This window comes from Mus caroli, unplaced genomic scaffold (genome assembly GCF_978045245.1).
Source record: "Mus caroli unplaced genomic scaffold, Mus_caroli_1 scaffold_15, whole genome shotgun sequence".
Classification (NCBI taxonomy): Eukaryota; Metazoa; Chordata; class Mammalia; order Rodentia; family Muridae; genus Mus; species Mus caroli.
In genome coordinates, this window is record NW_028227270.1 from 99,727,232 (window position 1) to 99,747,683 (window position 20,452).

General features: G+C 43.6%; 1 protein-coding gene and 1 pseudogene across 2 annotated transcripts; both read left to right on the forward strand.

Annotated features, from left to right (window-relative positions):
- Nucleotides 1-9,540: 9,540 nt before the first annotated feature.
- On the forward strand, nucleotides 9,541-10,010 carry LOC147001066 (large ribosomal subunit protein eL29 pseudogene; annotated as a pseudogene).
- A 3,902-nt stretch (nucleotides 10,011-13,912) lies between these two features.
- Nucleotides 13,913-19,110, forward strand: LOC110308287 (epididymal secretory glutathione peroxidase). Of its 2 annotated transcripts, XM_021180738.2 has the most exons (5): nucleotides 13,913-13,999; nucleotides 15,021-15,174; nucleotides 17,153-17,270; nucleotides 17,679-17,778; nucleotides 18,904-19,110. In XM_021180738.2, the coding sequence occupies exons 1-5, from the start codon at nucleotides 13,913-13,915 to the stop codon at nucleotides 19,108-19,110; spliced, it is 666 nt and encodes a 221-aa protein (XP_021036397.1). The 2 variants fall into 2 exon arrangements, with proteins under 2 accessions (XP_021036397.1, XP_085686920.1); XM_085830794.1 differs by lacking the exons at nucleotides 17,153-17,270; nucleotides 18,904-19,110 and having other exon boundaries at nucleotides 17,679-17,740.
- Nucleotides 19,111-20,452: the final 1,342 nt, after the last annotated feature.

A 20,452-nucleotide genomic window follows, 5' to 3' on the forward strand; every position in this document is an offset into this window, starting at 1 on the left:
CTCTTCAGCTAGGCTCTCTGATCAGCCAGTGAAGTCTTGGGGTCTGCTTGTTTCTGTCTCCCAATCCTGGAGCTACAGCCATTTGCAGCCATGTCTAACATTTTACATGGGAGCTGGACATTTAAGCTCAGGTCATTACACTTGCAGGGAGAAAGTTTTTTTATGCACTGAGCCATCTCTTCAGCCCCTACAACAAGCCACTTTTAAATGAAGTTCTTCACACTTATCCCAAAGCAGGCACATTGCATACTGGATCTTGTAGCTCCTCTCCATCATCTCTCCTTTTGCTCTCTCCCCTAAATAGCTTTGTGTTTCTCCATTTTTCATTCTTAACTGCCATATCACTGCCATGCCCTATAAAACTAACAATAGTTATTTAATATTATTTAGGACCCAACTCGGGCTCAAACATCTTGAATTATTTCAATGCTGCCGATTCTTAAGCAAAAACATTTGATGAATATTCAAAGCATAAAACGTAGTCAGATAGTCACTGAAAAACTACACACTGGTCACCTATACACATGACAACTTGTTTATTCATCCTCCTGATGAAAGCTGTTTGTTTTACTTCCATTTTACACTAATGGAGTGTGACCTGGCAGTTATAAGATGACCTTTCCTCCCCAAGTTGCTTTTGATCATAGTGTTAAGACTAGACTGGCATGAACACTCTTACTCAAGCTTTTCTGTAAATGTGTTTTCATGTTTTCTTGAGTTCTTAGGAGTGAGATTGTCGGGTCATTGGTTCTATGTGTTTAACTTTATAAAATATGCTAATAATTCCCCAAAGTGGTTTCACTTACTTAGCTCTTTAGGGGGTCATAGTTTTCATCTTCTCCATCTGCAACATGTACACACACACACACACACACACACACACACACACACACACACGTCTGAGCACATAAGCACATTGAACCTTAAGATTCTTCTCTGCTTTAAGCAGTCATCACCAATACTGGTTAAAGATTGTTAAAGATTGAAGTTTTGTTTTAGATTTATATACTGTGTTGGCTGGTTGACATAAGCTACAGATATTTCAGGGAAGAGGGAGCCTGAATTGAGGAAATGACCTTGTCATACTGATCTGTAGATAAGCCTGTGATGTCTCTTCTTGATGGCTGATTGATGTAGAAGATCCACTTCACTATGGGCAGTCTCTAAGGTCATCCTGAGTGCTATAAGAAAACAGGCTGAGCAAGCCATGAGGAGCAATCCAGTAAACACCACTCCTCCCTGGCCTCCGCATCATTTCCTGCCTTGACCTCCTGCCCTGACTTCTGTAAGTAATGGAGTGCGACCTGGCAGTTATAAGATGACCTTCTCTCCCCAAGTTGCTTTTGATCACAGCAATACAAACCCTAAGACATATATCTTGCATGCAAAAACAAATTGAATGAAGCTCAGGATGACCATAAATCCTAAGAGGTAGAAAGTAAGAATAGGACATTCTGTGTCCTGTGGGTGTGGAGAGGTGCTAGTAGGCAGTCATTGGGCTGGGACCAGTTAAAAGAGACATTTAGGCCACAGAGTCTGAGACACTATAGTTAAAAACAAAGTAGCAAGGATTACAACTGTGGCGGCTCATGCCTGCAATCCCAGTACTCAAGGAACTGAGGCAAGAGGGTTACTGTAAGTTCAAGTCTAGCCTCAGCCACAGGGTGAAACTGTCTCAAAAATAAACACTGAAACAGCCCCCAACAAAATGCCCCCCTCGATGCTGTGAGAAGAATAAGCCACCCTAAGAGTGTTGTTTTAATAAAGGGATTTGGATGAAGGATTTGGGATAAACAAGGAAATAAGATAAGGTAAAGTTTCCCTCATCTTAATCCCATTTATTAAGTAAGCTCATAATCACATACTCTTGTGAAATACAATCCCTGCAGATCCTAGTGTGTCTCTGCACCATGGCCCAGGCAGTGGCTGTGGTTCCAACTGTCTTGTGAAGAGTGTTTCTACGGCAAACAACACTGGACAAAAAATCACATTCCTTTCAGAAAGGGAAAGTTTGCCTGCACCCTGAGGGTAGAGCTCATCTCTACTCCACAGAGAAGGCTGGCATACCCACTTCTCTTTATAAAGCACTGAGGTCCCCACTGACTCAGAATGCCTCTCCTGAAATGCAACCCATCACAAGGCAGGTGTAACCTCTCCCTCTTTGGTCACTCAGCCTCCATGATGTCATAAACCCTATGCTCTGACATCCTAGATGGCCTGGTCTGGTGTTCTAACCTATACACTCTGCCCCAGCAACCACATGTCTTCCTAGAACCACAATATGTTAGAACGCTGACTTTTAGCTTTCAATTGGGACAAAGTTTTATCACTTCACAGTTCTTTCCAGTTACATATGATGTTCTCAATGGCCGTAAAACATCTTTCTCTCCACAGCTCCATATCCTAATTTGTCAACAAGTAGAATTCCACCTAACAACAAGGGATTAAAAATAAAACAAACAAAAACCATGGGAGTTTGATAACAGAGATACCTCAAAAAAAAATAGAAATAGATGCACCTATAGGACCCAGATAAACCTCTGTTGGGCATAGACCCAAAAGACTCTATTCTACTGCAGACTCATGTGCTTGTCAGTGTTCCTTGCTGCTCTATTCACAATCACTGCAAAGTGGAAACAATCTGAATATCCATCAACTGAAGAACAGGCAAAGAAAGCATGATACATAGACACGGTGGAATTTCCTTCAGCTACAAAGAAATACAAAATGTCGTGTAAATGAATGAATCTGGGAAAATTATACTAAGTAGGGTAACCCAGGCCTAGAAAGACAAAACAGTACATATTGTTTTACATATGTAGATTCCCAGCTTCTAATCTTCAGTGTTTGACCTGAAGTAACTGTAGAAGACAGAAAGCTAGAAATGTGCCTTTGAAGGTGGGGAGAGAAAGTGCCCAGAGAGGGGGATAGTAGAGCATACAGGTGTATGAAGAAATAAGAGAGAATCATGGGTGGTAAGTGAGGACAGGGAAGGAAGGGTATGGCAGAGAAGGGGTAGAAACCCACTATTTTACAAGCTTTCTAAAAATATTTTTTTTTAAAAAGAGCTTAATTGGAGTTCCCTGCGTTGGGGCTTTTCTCCTAGAAACCATAAGTTATTAACAAAAAGCCCAGTGCCAGGTGAAGTTGTTGGTTGGTGGGGTTCCAGAACACCCGCCCTCAACACAAGGCAATTCTTCTTGGCTGTCCACAAGAACTTGACAAAAAGACCCTATTGGTGAAGTCACTGCACATTTTTCTCATTGTGCCGTGGATTTATAAACTTTGGGGCTCTGGGGCAAGCATCTTCTTGCATTTTTTTAGAAAGTTATTTCGTTGGAACGTGTTGGAAGAAGGTAAACCCTTTGCTCCAGGAAACAATCCCATGAAACGCCTGTCAGATCCTGAGAATCAAAAAGTAGCAGATTTATCTGAGCTCCCTAAATCGACAGTGGTGCCCAAAATCCAGAGTTGCGGCGTTGTCCTGTTGCAGACCTTTCTCCCTCCCCCTGGCCTTCTCTTGCATATGAGTCATAGCGGTGTGGGTGACTCGAGTTCCTGGTGTTAGGCATGGACACAGCACACCCACACCCTCCTACAGCCCACTAAATCCAGTGCACTGGACAAGAACAAGGCCTCAGGGAGGACACGTTATTCCTCTCGCCACCGCCCTATCTCAGCCTCTGAGGAGCAGACTTCCTTTTGGAGCCAGTCAGAGGAGGGATACTTGGCATACATGACAGACCCATCAGGAAGTCTGTACCAAGTCGGCTGCTTCAGTGAAGGCTCGGTTAAGCCATGTTGCCCTAAAGCTTATCACGACAGGCATGGCGGTGGGGCAGCTCAGAAAACTTAGAGCCATGAAGCTGGAAATTACATATACAAGGACCATTAGTGAGACCCCTGTCTTTTCCAGCACGTACTATGAGGAATGTCCACCAGGTTTGGAAGGACAAGTAGATTTGAATAAGAATTCAAGTTTAGGATCTGGATCTACACCATTGTGAGACTTCAATCAAGACTTTCTGGACTTGCCTTTTCCGATTTTGAGCTAATGTGAGCTAATGATGTCTGCCTCGTTTCTGCAACTGGCTGACTGTATAGCTGAATAAGATTATTGGTGTGCAACATATTCATGAACTACAAATTTTATGGAAGCATAGGTGGCACTCCCTCACAGTGGCAGAGTTGAAGCAGGGGCTGTGCTACACTCTTGCAATCTAGGGAACAGAAAGATTCCAAATGGGGATTCACATAAAATGGCAGAAAGATCTAGTTCAGAACAGCCAAGAATAAAAAAAAAAAAATGGACAAAAGTGTCGAAGTTGGATATGGGTAGTGGCAGAAGATACCACTTGAATCAGAGATTGAGAAGTATACTGGTCTCAACAGGTTGTGTGTTCCCTTTGAGTTCAGAGGTGCTAAGACCAGAAACGCAGTGCTGAACTTCAGGTGAGATTATGTCATGAACAAAGACTGAAATCTGAAGTGTCGCTCACTGGGCATGTGAGCAAACCAGCTAGCCTCGTATGAATCCCACCATCAGGAAGACCACAGTCTGACTGAGGAAACAGACCAAGACTGGGGTCCAATTCCTCCCACATCTAAGATGATAACAAATTTAAGGTCAGAAAGTTTTTAAAGATTTTCAAGACATAGTTTGGCTTAGCTTTGGATTTGACGTTTACAGATTTGATATAAGGCATATGTCCAACTACTGGAAGCTAAAATCTTATTTCAGTGGAAACCTCTGGTCCCTTCAAATATTTGTGTGCATAACACATCCATCCATGCATCCATACAAGGTTTTCCCCATGAGCGATGGGCCATCTCTGTGGTGATGTAGGAGGCAGCTGGCTGGGAGTCTTTGCCCTACTCAGGTAGAATTGGTAACTAGGTCAAGGACAAGTTCAATGGCTCTTCTCTGGCAGCTTGTTTCTCTTAGTGCTTGGGAGCAGCAGGTGAGGCAATGGGTGGCAGCAGGTGGTGCCCTCTAGTGTTGTGGTTACCTGCCAGGTCTTGGATGTCAGACTTAAGGACTAAGGACTCTTAGTCTTTAAGACTGGCCAGTGTTGCTGCTCTTGGTCTGGGCTCTAAGACCCTTGTTATTAAACTTAACAGTTGTCCAGAGCCTCCTGGCACTCAGGGCCTGCAGCTTCTCTTCTCTGGCTCTTTCCAGCTCTTGCCAGTCTTCACTCTCAGCTCTCTGCCCTCCTTTGCCATCTCCCCACTTTCTATATTCTTTCTTCCCCGGCTGCATCCGAACTGTTCAATGGCTGCTTCAGTCATCAGACATCTCCTCTGCAAGATGTCGATGGGAGTTTCTGCTGCCTTCACCGGGCTGGTTTTCTTTCTGGTAGCAGCTCAGCCTTCACTACAAATGTCCACAAGAAAAGAGCACTGAAGAAGAGCCTTTTATCAGGCCTAATGCTAGCACACCCAGAGAGGCAGTAGAAGAATGCCTCCCAGCCTGCTCACTGAACTCAACTGAAGCCCAGGAAGGAAACTCTGCACCAATCATAACCACTTGTTTGGACAACACTGTTGTAGACTATTCACAAGCCCTGTCTTTATCATCAGACACAGGAGTCCCTCTGCTAAGCCATCAGGAAAATTGACACTCTGACATAGACAGAAATGATTGCAGGGTCATCTAGAGTTCAAGGCTTATCATATCAAAGAGTCTGGTACAAACTGTTTCAAACATATCCTGGCTGGGGATATGCCTTCAGGGACTGGGACAATCAGTTGCAGTGATTGTTTCCAAGGTGTCTATAAAGTGTTCCAGGTGGCTGAGGTTGGTAAGGATCATCTGGCTAGCAATTTTGACCCATAGCCCTTTAGTTCACAGCAACCCTGGCAGCATGGCAGACTCCAACAGCTGCTAGTTAGGGAGTGAGATGGCCTCATGGCCACCTCTTTGCTTCAATTCAGGAAGATGGACATCAAAAAGAATGCAATAAGAACTTACAATAAATAATCATAGTAATTTTAGGGTATTTTGTCAGCATTTTACTAGTGTTTAATACTTGCCTAGTGTCCCATAGGTTCCATCTCAACTGTCTCAATAGTGCCCCATAAGATTTATAACATAAGGGCTGAAGAGATGGTTCAGTGGTTGAGAGCACTTCCAAGGGACCAGATTCAAATCCCAGCACCCACATGGCAGTTCACAACTGTCTGTAACTCCTGGACACCTTCACATAGGCAACACAGACATACATGGAGGCAGAACACCAATGTAAATTTTTTTTTTAAATCCCATAGCCATCTTTGTATAAATACATGAGCACACACAGCTCTGTGTTCAAGGTCAACAATCTTAGGTCCAAAGCTTTGGGGAAGTCTAAGGAAGGAAGCTGAGCGCCCCACACTGGGGCAGCTGTCTGGATTGGTTAGCATGCCTGGTTTTCAGAATTTCCACTGGGCATTGGGTATTAAAAAAAAAAAAGAAAAGGAAGAAAAAGAACCCAAAAGAAAGAAGATGATCTCACCATAAAGAAGGTGATTTCACCATCCAGAAAGAAAATAATAAAGACTTGATAATCGCCTCTGGTGGGAGGTGTAAAGAGATGCAGTAAGCCACTGAAATGGCTGGTAGTAGGCAGTGCCCTGGCCTGAGCCTCCTGCTGAGTCCAAGCTCCCAAGAATCGTTTTGGCCTCTGGAGAAGAACCCAAAACTTTAATCAAATCGTGTTTTTCTGCTTAAGCATGACTATCTTCAAAGCAATCAGAGTCTGTTAAATTAGCAACCTGAGAATTTGCTTGTCTCAGGCTAGAATTTGAATAAATCTTGTGTCTCCTCTATTTTTAAAATTAACTACTCATGCTGGTTAAGTTTTGTCAGCCTGAAAAATCAGAGTCACCTGGGAAAAGAGAACCTTGACTGAGGAACGGCCTCCATCATATTGAACATGGGTATGTCTGTGGGATATTTTATTGATTAATGATTGATGTGGGAGGGCCCAGTCCACTGTGGGTGGTACCAGCACCGGCAGTCCTGGGTTCTATAAAGAAGCAAGCTGAGCAAGCCAGTGAGCAATGTCTCTCCCTGATCTCTTTTCTCCCCAGATTGCTTTGATCAGGGTGTTTTATCTCAGCCACACTGAAGCAAGTGCTCACACACTGCATAAAGTTTCTATTTCTCCAGTTAGACAGATGAGATGAGATCCAAGGCCCAGAACACAACTTAGTCAAAGTCTAGGTGATTGGGAAAGACTGAGAAACCAAAGTGTGTTGTTCCAGGATTTATTATTCTAATCTTTACGATTGGCTGAGCCAAGACAGAGATGGAGGGCCAGACAGTCAGTATCTTTAAGCAGCAAGGTGACTTAAAGGATTTGAGGAGCTCTGTAGGTGGATCAGCCTATCCTTGTTTTAGGTTCCTCCCCAGAGATTAGAGGCCTCCAAGAAAAGATCAAAGGTCTGACAGGAGGAAAGGCTTCAGGTTCCCAGATAAGCCATGAATACTCAGGCTCCCAGGCGTAGAGAATAAGTTCCCACTCAGATTTCACATCGGAACAGGAGGTGAATGCTTTGGTGTGAACCTGAGAGAGGAGAGCTACAAAGGGGGCAGTCTGGAAAGATAGCTTAGAGCTGGAGAGAAATCCTTTCTCATTCCGGTAACCATACTCCCAAGGTCTATGAAGCTGAGCTGCTGTGGAGATCCTATGGGCAGAGGGGCCAGAGTTCAACGTGGGAAAGAGGGAAAATTTGAGAGTCTTTTGCTAATCTAAATATTTTTCAGTATCTTTTTGTCAGTTATCTCATCGGAATCGAGTTAGTTGCTGGATTTGCCGCCTCCTTATAACCCTAAAGCCTTAAGAACAGCTAGCCCAGACGAACATCCACCCTTTCTTCTTTTAATTTTTCCTCCATCTCTGTCTACATAGGCAACAGTTTTTATCAAATCTTTTGTTGGAGCATAAGCAAGATTGTTATCCTTCCAGCCTGTTGTCTCTGTTTGCTTGGTGCTTCTACTCTCTAGAAGTGGGTGTGGACTCAAGATAAATATTTTTATAAAAAAATACAGTACTGTGACGCTGATGGAAGTAGGCCAAAAGTCTCACTTCCAGAAATGACTTCCCTAGGAGCCTGGTGGAACTAGGCCAAAGGTCACACTTCCAGAAATGACTGCCCTAGGAGCCCACTAGCCATTCAGCTCCCAGGCTTTAACTACAGTCCCTGTGGAGCTACTGTATCCAGGATGCAAGCAAGTCTGTGCCTTTGCCTCTCAGATATCCAAAGTGGGGACTTGACAAAAGGCAGTGCATTCCACAGAAGGCAAATCAAGGGTGCTCTGCCACTGCAGCTGCTATCACAAAGCTCTAATAAAGACAGGAAACTTCTTCAGAATCAAACCTCCTCCAAAAATGGTTCTGGAGATTAAGCCTTTTAAGAGCAGGCTGCTTAATATCTCCAAATAAAACCAAAGAAATGTCCAAACTGACTGAGATGTAAGTTGCATCACCAAAACAAAATAAATGTGAAATGCCAAGGCAGCATGACTCTGAAAGACCATAAAATTCAACTAACTATATACTAAGAGAAACCGAAATAGGGAAACTGCTGGATACCTGTTTCCAAAGTTTATCAGTAAAACTTGTCAGTTGCCTAAAAGAAACTGGAAACCAGCAGATAAATTCAACCAAAGGCCTGGAAAAAGCATAGAAGAAAAAGCCAGCAAAACGGATGAGGAAATCAACGACATGGATAAAATGAGAGTAATATGAGAGAATTACTAAGAAAATGAAAAATTGGGGAAAACCACAAACAAATAAAAATGTTAGACATAAAAAAATTCAATGAACCAAATAAAAACACAGTGGAAATCATCACCTATAGACTCAATCAGAAGAAAGAACTTCAGGGCTGGAGGACAATGTCAATGAAATACTACATTGAAACATCAATTACGAAATAATGTTGCGGGGCAGTGGTGGCTCACACCTTTAATCCCAGCACTTGGGAGGCAGAGGCAGGTGGATTTCTGAGTTCCAGGCCAGCCTGGTCTACAGAGCAAGTTCTAGGACAGCCAGGGCTACACAGAGAAACCCTGTCTAAAAAATAAATAAATACATTTTTTTAAAAAGAAGAAAGAAAAAGAAAAGAAAAGAATGTTGTTGGTAGAGCATGCCTGTTATCCCAGCACTCAAGAGACAGAGGCAGTCAGATCTCCGAGTTTGAGACCAGCCTAGTCTACAGAGTGAGTTTTGGGACAGCCAGAGCTACATGCAGAAACCCTGTCCTGAAAAATCTCAGAACTATAAAATGAATGAACAGAGCCACAACTTCCAAGATATCTGGGATAGAGTTAAAAGACCAAATCTACAAATTCATGAGATAAAAGAGGCTGAGATTAAAAACCAATGGCAAAGAGAATCTATACAATGAAATTATAGCAGAAAAATTCTCAAATTTAGAGAAATGGACATCCCTATGAGTTACATTTTGTTGCCATGAGAGAAAAGATCATGACCAAAGACAACTTAAGAAAGACCATTTATTGGGAGGCACAGGTTACCAGGTTACTATGCAGACATGGCCAAGTCTAAGAACCACACCACACACAACCAGTCCTGCAAATGGCACAGAAATGACATCAAGAAACCCAGGTCACAAAGTTAAGAATCTCTTAAGGGGGTTGACCCTAAGTTCCTGAGGAACATGCGCTTTGCCAAGAAGCACAACAAGAAAGGCCTGAAGAAGATGCAGGCCAACAACGCAAAGGCAGTGAGTGCACGTGCAGAGGCCATCAAGGCCTTGTGAAGCCTTAGGCCATCAAGCTCAAGATGCCAAAGGGCCCCAGCCAGAAACTCAACGGCCTGGCTTTCATCACTCACCCCAAGCTTGGGAAGCGGATTCAAAGCTACATGGCCAAGGGGCGTAGGCTCTGCCAACCAAAGCCCAAGGTTCAAATCAAGGCAGAGGCCAAAACTCCAGCTAAGGCCCAGGCTTCAGCTTCACCCCAGGCTCCCAAAGGTACGGAGGCCCCTGTGAAGGCCCCATAGAAAAGGCTCCTGCTAATATGAGGACATGGAGTGCTGTGACACACATACTACACACTGTTTAGAGATGACCAGTATCCTATGCTGTTTTTACAAATAAACTTGAGGTAAGTAGAAGGAAAAAAAAAGACCCTATGGCTTATGGTTCCAAAAGGAAAGTTCGTAATGGTGTGAAAGGCTGAAAGGCACAGAAGCAGGCATCCAGAGCAGGAAGCTGAGAGATCACATCTCCAGCCCCATGATGGTCTCAGAGAGAGCAAACTGAAGTGAGGCAGGGCCCACTCTTCTGCTCTCCCAAGTTCTGTCTCTTGGGGCCAACTCTCCAGAGCACTGAAGCCAGGGAGGGGCAAGGCTTCTCTAGTGGCCTCAGACATCGACACCTGTCGCTTCATAGCTATAGACCCAGACCTGGTCCTCAGAGGCAGCTCCAACTGGGACCTCGCCATGGCCCCATGAACATAGCAGGGCTGGCCACTCACAACAGGCTACTCCTCTCCACCCTCGTATCTCCAGTTCCATCTTGCTTCATAATGCTCAAGCGGCTCCACTTCTCTGTCTCTCCCATCTGTGCACCCCATGCTTGCACACTGTGGTGGCTCCTGCTGCAGGCTGGCCATGTGGCTTGCAGACCCCAGGATGACATCCTCAGCCTTTGCTGCATGGTGTAACAGCAAATGTGTGTCCTCAGGCCTACCTGTGCTGTGTGCCAGAGGGCAAGTCCGTGGGTGTTGTGGTAGTTGCATGTCTCTGTCTGTCTTCCTCCTTCTTCAGTGCTATTCACGGGGCCCTATGTGTGTATGACCCACCTATACTATGGGGCAGAGAGCACGTTTGTGAGCATGTTCCCCTGCCTGCACCGTGTGACCTGGAACACAGGTCTATTTTCCTCCTCTCTTGAGGCACTGCCTGGATTTGATTTGATTTAGTTTAATTTTTATGTGTCCTAGGCATAAGACAGATTTTGCTACCAAGCCAGGCATCAAGCTAGGAGGAATGAAGCTAGGAGGACTGCCAGCTGCTCTACCCTTGACTGATAAATGAACACCACCAACAACAAGGTGTCTCTGCCCATTGCCAGGGAGACCTAAGTCCGATTCTTATCTCTAAGAAGCATATCTCAGTGGTAAAGACACTCAGATAGACTCAAAGGATGGTGGACAGACTCTTGAATGAAAGAAAGCTGAAAAACAAAAGGTAGTCTGGTGTCAGATAAAGTAAAAATCAAGCTACTATTGGTAAGAAGAGATAACGAATCTCATTACATATTAATAAAGGGAATAATTCATCAAGAAGACACAACAGCATTAAGTATATATGGACTAAACATTGAGGTGCTCAATTTCATAAAATGAATATAAGAGAAGTGAAATATCCAGCAGGTCTTGATTCAGTACTAGTGTGTGATGTTGGCACAGCATCCCTACAGACATCATCCAAACTAAAAAAATCAGTGAACTGTCCAAATTAACTGTAGTTTTACAGCACAGATCAAATGATGCCACCTGGCACACCCAGACTACTCCATCAAAGGAAATCAGAGCACACTTTCTTTTCAGAAGCCCACGGAGCCATCTCTAACATGGAGCACATTCTAGGTCACAGGTGTCTAAAAAATAAAATAAAATAACTGTACACAATGTAGCAACGCAGTTCACAAGTTAATAACACCATAATAGGATGACTTGGCATCATTTCAAACAGAAGAAAGGGAGAGCATTCCCAGTTACAAAAATCCTTACAAGTCTTTAAAACCTTCTAAGTGGACCAATGTAATAAATACATTCAGTGACTCATCATGTCTAATTCTCGCAGGTTATGATTTCCACTCATCCCTCACACACACACACACACACACACACACACAGAGACGCACACACAAACTAAGTACATAAAATGTAATTTTTTTAAAAAGTACTTTTTTTAAAAGAGTATCTCACGTTGCTGGTGACGCACTCCTGTAAGCTCAGAATTTGAGAAGTGGAAACAGAAAGAGTTCAAGGTCATCCTTGGGTACAGAAAAACTTAATTCAACCAGGACGACACAAGCTCTTGTCTCAAAAATAAAAAAAGAAGATGTTCAATATCCTTAGGCATTAGAGAAACAAAAGTAGAAACCGTCATAAGATTCCAGTTCATCCCAAACAGAGGCCTGACACCCGCAACGCCAGCCAAGATGGGGAAAGAGGACGTCTGATTGGCCCATTGTGAAGTAACCTAGTGCAGCCACCATGAAACTCAGGATGGAGGATTCTCAAAATCTAAAATCCTTGAAGAACCAAGCTCTACCTCAGAGCTACTTTACCTATGTTTGTTGCAAGGATTGAGCCCAGATTAGGTGCCCATTAACAAACATAGAGTGAAAGAAAATGTGGTACATATACATAATGGAATTTTATTCAACCATAAAGAAAAATAAAATTGAGGCATAGAAATGAATGATACGAGAAATTACTATGTTAAGCCAAATAGCCCAGAGTGAAAAAGACAAATGCCATATTCTTTCTTTCATATGGATCCTAGTTTTTTATTTCTATATATGCACATATGTGTATGAAGGGTTAATATAGGTCATGAAACTAGACAGGGGATCATGAGAGGAGGGAAAAGAGGTTTTAAGTAAATGGGAGAGATTAAAGGTGGGTAATAGAATACTCACATCATGAAGGTCACACGGGGGCTAGTGAGCAGGAAGTAGATGGGGGGTAGGAGAGAGGGGGACGTGGGTGGGGAGGAGCATCAAGAAACACACCAGTGCTTTATATGCTAATTTTAAAAACATTCCCCCCTCAAAATTAGTTCAAAAAAATAGAAAGCACTGCATTCAGAGTAGCCACCCAAAGAGTTGACAATGTTCAGCTTTCCCCATCCCCCGCCTACTGTGTGCAAGAGCACAGTTGCCAGACTACACCCAGGCTGAGTCCCACCAGTCCTCTTAACTCCTGCCAATCTGATAAACACGGATGTATCTTTTCTTATTCATAATTTTTGATTATCGTTGAGAGAGAACATTGTATCCTACCACAGATACCACTGGCTTTCATGAGTTTTGCCCATTTCTCTAACAGATTTTTTTAAAATTACTGATTTATAAGTTCTTGAAAGCATTTCTATAAATGAGCATATCAATGTGTTGTAGTTTATTCTCAATTCCTGCCCCACTCCCCACCTCCAAGTTCTCTTGAACAGATTATAGGTAGATCTATCCTTCAGGGCTTTTTAATTTTTTTTGAGGTTTTATTTTATTTATTGATTGTGTGTGTGTGTGTGTACACATATGTGCACATGTGTATGTGGGTACCCAGAAAGGATAGAAGAAGGCTTGAGGTTCCCTAAAGCTGAAGTTGCTGGTAGTTGTGAGCCACCAGATGTAGGTGGTGGGAGCCAAGCTCGATTCCCTTGTAAGGCCAGCAAGCACTGTTAGCACTAAGCCATTTCTCCAGCTTCTACCCTTTGGGGTTTTATTTTAAGCTAAAATAATAAGCAGTCTTTCTGTTACTGCCCAACCCTACGCAGTATAGCAGTGTAGCATACATGAACTACATATCTCGAGCCATATAAACAGTATTTCCAACATCCATGTCAACTATTTTACAAGGAAGTTTGTCTTTATCTCTCAACATTTACATTCAAGGGCTTGCCACAACTGTCTGATAATTCTGATAAATCCTGATAAAGTTCAGGATTCATATGAGTTCCAGGGCCTCACCACACTATTGAGTTCTGAGTGCTTGTGTGGGCGTGTAGGCAAGGACATGACTTAAATTCTCTAGGTTTGCTGGACAGGAATACTTACTGCCCTGTGATTGGTCTTGATAGGTGTGGGCTGGTCTTTGTCAAGGTATCAAAACACTGGAGAGATGAACAAAGACTGCAGGCCCTCAGACCAGAAATCGGCAGTACTAGTCATGGTTACACAGTTAAGAGTCTTCTATCTTGTTCCACTTCTTCTAGCCAGCTATGTGCAGACAACCCCCAGGCCGGAAAAGATGAAGGTGAGTAAGGTCCAGAGAGAGCTCAGCAGGGCTGAACACAGTCACCTTTGTCCCTTCAGCCCGTCTTGGAAGAGCCTTGCTTTAGTGTTCTTCTCTGGTGGTCACCTTGAACCTTTCTTCTATTCTTCAATGAGCTTCCCTTTCATAAATAGGAGTTGTTGAGTTGCATACGGATAAGGAGGAAAGAGTTCACTAACAATCTATTGACCACAGTCATCAAGTAGGTAGGAACTGGGGTTTGGAGGAGTTGACTAATCACAGAACGAATGATGAACGAAGGAAGGGCTTCTTTGTAAAAAAAAAAAAAGAATAAAAGAACTCATGGGGAAAAACAATAACCAGAATCCTAAAGCAATTAGGTTAGGAGTGATGGGTGTCTGAGAATCTAGTCCTAGCTCTGCTCCAAGTTTGGAGCTCAGCTGTTTTATCGACAACCTCTATCTGTGTAGCAGTAGAAAGGGCAGTCCACAGGAGGATAGAAACACAGAAGAGGGGACACTAGACACAATCAAACATTCACTCAGAGTGGAATAGAACTTCTTGTCTTCCATGAACAATTTATAGCCGCCTGCCCCCCAGCACAGTCAGTAGATCTGGCTGTGCTGGGGGGCACCTGTCAACCTTCACAAGGCAGGGACTCAGCTAAGGCAGAGACAGAAATAAAACTAAGACCTACCTTGTAGAGAAATTTAACATGAGGATATGCAATGAGAATTGCACATAGAACTTGTTTACTTTTAGTTCCTTCCCTTCAGATTCATCCACACACAGCCTCCATCCCATGTCACCACTTATTTGTCGCTCCTATGGAGAAAGCAGTGACCTCTCCAAGCCCCTCCTTTCTCTACATAAGCAATAGATTTTAGCATGGAGTCCCACTTTTCGGTTTTCTAATCTCTCACTCAATTCTGTTTGTTCTCTGAGTCCTGGTTGCCACCTTCGCTGTCCACGTGTGCTTTGGGTGATCAAGCAGATGCGACCGCTGCTGTCACTCATAACAAAGCCTTCCAAATTCTTCCAGATGGACTGCTACAAAGACGTGAAAGGCACCATCTACGACTACGAGGCTCTGTCTCTTAATGGGAAGGAACACATTCCATTCAAGCAGTATGCAGGAAAGCACGTCCTCTTTGTCAACGTGGCAACCTACTGCGGGCTGACAATCCAGTACCCTGGTAAGAATTCAGAGCCATGTGACCTCAAGCAGAAATTTTTTAGCTGACTATATTTTAAATTACATTGGATATCCTCTTCCAATTCCATATGTCATAGTAATTTACTTTCTTTTCTGATGTCTTCAATCAGCAAAGAATGGCCCACGTGCCAAGCCTAGACAGTTTTTGTCACAGGTTCTATTGGAGCACAGCATATACTCACCTGTGACTGCTTTCACCTCCTAAGGCAGCGGTCAGTAGTGGTGTGGACACTAGTGATAGAGAGCATGTGATCAGCAAAACCTGAAACACCATTCAGCTCTTCACGGAAGACACTGGTCCTTCCCCTACATAGGCCTGGTGTCTTGTTTGAGACTGCCACTGGAATCAATATATGTGAATGAAATTTGGTAATATATCAATGAGTTAGGAAATTCCAGAAGTTTCCTTGGCAACTACAGGAGAGAAGATCCATGTTTCTGAGATTTTTCCAGGGCAAGATAAAACAGGGAAGAGGGGCCTTGTACCTGGTGTAGCATATGGCCAGCATAGAGGCTGGTGGAGAGGGCTTCTGATTGTGTGAACTAATAAAGTCTTCTTGTGGATTATTATGGTATGCAGTGTGCTTTGCAGAAGTAATATATTCACAAAGATCAAAAGTCAACGGAACAAAATCTTTCCGCTTCTTGTCCCCAACCCCTGAGGAAACTGTCACATTTGTGAGAGATGTTCTTTCTTCCCAAGCCCCCATTGTTAACATCGTGAGCACTATGTGATGACTTTGAAATAATAATGTACATTTGAAGTCAGCCCAATTCCTCATTCTCTTTTAGTTGAAGACTAATCCATCTTATCAGTTCATAGAGCCTTAAGAATGAATGATATCCTGGCGTGGTGATGTGTAGCTGTGATTCTTATTCTCTGAAGGCTGAGGAAGGAAGGGCATGAGCCTCAGGCCAGCCTGGGCTAAGAGGATGACCATATCTCAAAGAGGAAAGAAAAGCAATCTCCTCATTTAGTTTTTACTTGGTATGTAGTAGATGAGTAAACCAGGAAGAGTTTCTATGGGGCTGAAAGGCAGGCTTCCTAATGTCTTCTCCTTCTCCTGGAAAGAGTGATTGTCTGGTAAACATGACAGAGTGGGGAGGAAGAGTGGAAAGTGTGTGGAAATATGGAGGCAATCTCTAACTTTAAAGGGGTCTCTGAGAGAGTTCAATTGACCAAGCTGGATCCTAGCGTGATAGGCTCATATTTGTAGAGCCCAGACAGGGTTAACAAAGGAAACAACTGTGAGAGTCTAAGCAAGGCAGTTGGGACAGTTCATGGCTGTGGACAATAGGAGCACTGAAGTTTGAGCATTACTTCAACTTTGGGGACTTTTTTTTTTTCCAAGTAGAATCCATTTTTTATTTCCCCAGGAAGTTCAGCTTGAAGCTCTTAGATTCTGCTACCTGCCAAATTTGTCTGCATTTGCTCAGTGTGAGTTAGCCTGTACCCAGGAGAGAACCATGCCTATTCCTTTAGAAAAAGAAAGGCCCATTCTATCCGTTAGCCAACAAGGAGGGCTAGATAATGAGCCATAGTATTCCCAGCTGGTTTTGTTTTAAATACTGTCTGAGTTTTGAGTGACAACATGGGCTGGCACCATCTTGGAGGAATGGATTTGGAAATGGGACCTGAGAATCCCTGTTTGAAAACAAACAAACAAACGAACAAACAAACAAACCTACATGTGGTTGTGAGTTTGAGAAATGTTGCACAGTAAAGGGGCTCAGAGTGCAGGTCTAGCCACAGTCATGATGTTCAGATTCTCTGATCTACAGATGGTTTTCTTCTTCTGGTTCCTTCTCTGTAAAATGACTAGCCATAGGGTCTTCCTCTGTTCAGCCTGGGCTATGTATATTCCCATATGTTATTGTGGTAGCAACAGACCCAAGGGATCCTTCCTGGATAGGGGTCTCCAGGTCTGGCCATCACCTTGTCCCCTTTCTAACCACAGAGCTGAATGCACTCCAGGAAGATCTGAAGCCACTTGGCTTGGTTATATTGGGCTTTCCCTGCAACCAATTTGGAAAGCAAGAACCAGGAGACAATTTAGAGATTCTTCCTGGGCTCAAGTAAGTACCTATGCTAAAGCTCAGTAAGAGATCTCATTGCCTTCTCTGTCTCAGAGACCCTTCCGATCCTCCGAACTGCCAGGGAGGGTGGTGATTCACAGGTTTGAGGCACTTGCAAGCAGATTTTAATTGATGAGAATCTGATGAGGCCTCTTCATGCCTGACAGCCCTGGAGGGATGGATGGTGGAGAAATTGGAGATCAGCTATTCCTGAGACAAGAGCAGTTAAAGGGGTGGAGACTAGAATCAAGAAAACGAAGAGAACCAAGGAGACCAACACACAAAGCAAGCCCTTTGGCTCCTCCATGTCACCAGCCCCTGCTGCACCTCTACCTCTTTCTGCCCTACCTATCTGCATCTCACCATCCTAACTTGTACCCTTGTGTCCCAATTTTTGGCTTGTTGCAGGTATGTTCGTCCAGGAAAAGGATTTTTACCTAACTTCCAGCTTTTTGCAAAAGGGGATGTAAATGGTGAAAACGAGCAGAAAATCTTCACCTTCTTGAAGGTGAGTGAATGGCTGGAGTTTGCCCAATTCCTCCCCTCCAGACTTCCTACCATCCCTTAGGAGCTTAAAAATACCCATAGGTTGGTTATGGTTGAAACAGACTCAAGGGCTTATTCCTGGATGTTGGGGGTCAATCTTCCTGGATGAAATCTGCTCATCATAGAAATGTGAGCTCATATGTCATAGAGATATGAGTCTGTTAGCATCCACGGGACTCTGGCTTTGGGAGGAATAGACAGTGTGCAATGGCAGCTTTTACTAGACCCGTTGCTCATTGGCACTCATTCCCTCATTCATCCAAGGAACTTTTTGATGAATCTCTGCCACCTCTATGGTAGGCTACATAGTAAACAACACAGAGAACTCAGAGCTTTGCAACAGCATGCATGGCTCTCCAGGAACTGCTAGAAAAGTATGAGGAGGGCTTCATGAATCCCATCCATCTCATTTTAAGATTTGCCTTTATTTGAAGGTCATGGGCCACATGTAAGTTATTCTTACAGTGATCTTTTTTAAATTAACAGACAAAATGTGGCTTAGCCTTTTTTTCTTCTTCTTCTTTGATAACAATTCTAGTAGCTCTAAGTTGTTCCCCAAAAGGTATTTTTTTGAAATTCCACCGGTCCTCAGAACCCTAGACCTTGGAAATTACATTCTAGTTCAAGTCATTCACTATGCAGAAAAGGAAAATGAGACTGTGCAGAGGAATTCATCTGTGGCCCCGGCACTGGGAGGTAGAGTCATGAGTATCAGGAGTTCAAGATCATCTTCAGAGACACATTGACTTTGAGGTCAGCATGGGCTATGTGAGATCCTATCTCACAAAACAAACAATGACAAGGACAAGAAATGAAAGCTTGAAAGGCAATAAACACATCTTAAGCTATGTAATGTGAATGGGATGGAGCCCTGGGGTGAAGGACAGAAAGAAGGAATGTGCTTAGGCTGTGAGATCAGAAAGTTCTTGACCTCTAGCATCACGATGAGGAGCAGAGTTTGTGGGGTTTAGCAGGAACCATGGGATATATGGGTGTCACAAGGAGGGAATTGCCTGTGAATGAGGAGACCCTGGATCATCTAGGAACAGAAATAATGTGTTTTCTCTTCTCTGCTTCTCTGCTGCAGCGCTCTTGTCCTCACCCCTCAGAGACTGTGGTCATGAGCAAACATACCTTCTGGGAGCCAATAAAAGTCCATGACATCCGCTGGAACTTTGAGAAGTTCCTGGTGGGACCGGATGGCGTCCCTGTCATGCGCTGGTTCCACCAGGCTCCTGTCAGCACTGTCAAGTCTGACATCATGGCGTACCTGAGCCATTTCAAAACCATATAGGAAGGCCAAGCTTCTGACCTCTTCCTCCTTCTCTCTTAAAGACTGCTCTGAAAAAAAGACGCCATCTTCTCAGCACACTCTTCACTGAAATGGACTCTACCTCCCCAAGTCACCCCTAGATTGCCTAAGTTCTTCCCCTGCACAAGTAGTTTTGTGTCTGGGAAGCTGTAGCTGTTTTTCCTTGTTAGATTTATGAGTTGAAGAGAGAAAATAAAATAAAAAAGGAAAAACTGAATCCAGAGACCTCAGTTACAGGTTTGGCTGGGTATGTTAGTACTCACCTATAATGTCAGCACTCAGCAGACATTACGGACATTTCAGGCAGAGACAGGAGGAACATGAATGGCAGGCCAGCCTAAGCTACAAGAGATCGTGTGTCCAAAAAAAAAAAAAAAAAAAATCCATCAACAACAACACAACCCGATTGAACTACTCTAATTCATCAAAGGATATGGGGATAGCTTGGCTGGAGACTGTATCTGAAGGAAGAGTCCCCTTGGCCATTCTGAGTCTTTCTCTTCCCAGCCTGAAGGTAGAGAAAGAGCAATGGAGGCTGGTCAGACAATCTAGGTTGCTCCTCTGAAACTGTGTGTCTCCTGAGACAAATGCCTTGTCAGTTCCTGAGGTCTTTTAATTCAGTCTTCATCTCTGTCTCCATCCTCTCTGCCTTTCTCCTGTGGCCAATCTGAGGGAGAGTCTGAGCAGATTGACTCACACAGGAAGAGGGCATCTCTCTGCTGCCAGGATCCGGGACTTGTCCCTGATTCTGCAAAAGTGTTCCTTTCTGTGTGATCTTCACTGGTTCAGCTAGTGCTTATGAGTGGGGATGCAGAATAGGACCCCCCCACACACACATACACACCCCAACCTGGGATTCTTCAACTTCAGAACTAGACATATTATTTCCAATAAAATGTTTTCTGAAACATTCAAGACCTTTGTGGGTCATTCCTAATTGATGCTTATGTTTGAATCTCTCCTCCTGTCCACACTATAAGTGACATCCACATTATGAACTTTTTCAGAGACAGTGTATCAGTCAAGGCTCTATAGTCACAGAACTTAAGGAATGAATATATAATGTGTAATACATGATTATACACACACACACATTAAAGGGAGTTTGTTGGAATGATGTATAGTCTGCAGTCCAAATAATCCAACAATGGCCAGCTGTGACTGGAAAGTCCAAGAACCTAGTAGTTGCTCAGTCCTGTGAGGCTGGGTGTTTCAGCTGGTCTTCTAAATGAGCTAGAATCCTGAAGAAGTAGGCTCCAATAGATGTACTGGCAAAGTAAGTACAAGCAGGCAAAGAAAAAAAAACCCTTTTTTCTTCCATTGT

Excerpts from the sequence above, each read along its gene's own strand:
- LOC110308287 (XM_021180738.2), top strand. The coding sequence starts at position 13,913 with ATGGTTACACAGTTAAGAGTCTTCTATCTTGTTCCACTTCTTCTAGCC. Across the intron at positions 14,000-15,020 it reads CCAGGCCGGAAAAGATGAAG|ATGGACTGCTACAAAGACGT; the intron begins GTGAGTAAGGTC and ends AAATTCTTCCAG. Across the intron at positions 17,779-18,903 it reads AAATCTTCACCTTCTTGAAG|CGCTCTTGTCCTCACCCCTC; the intron begins GTGAGTGAATGG and ends TCTCTGCTGCAG.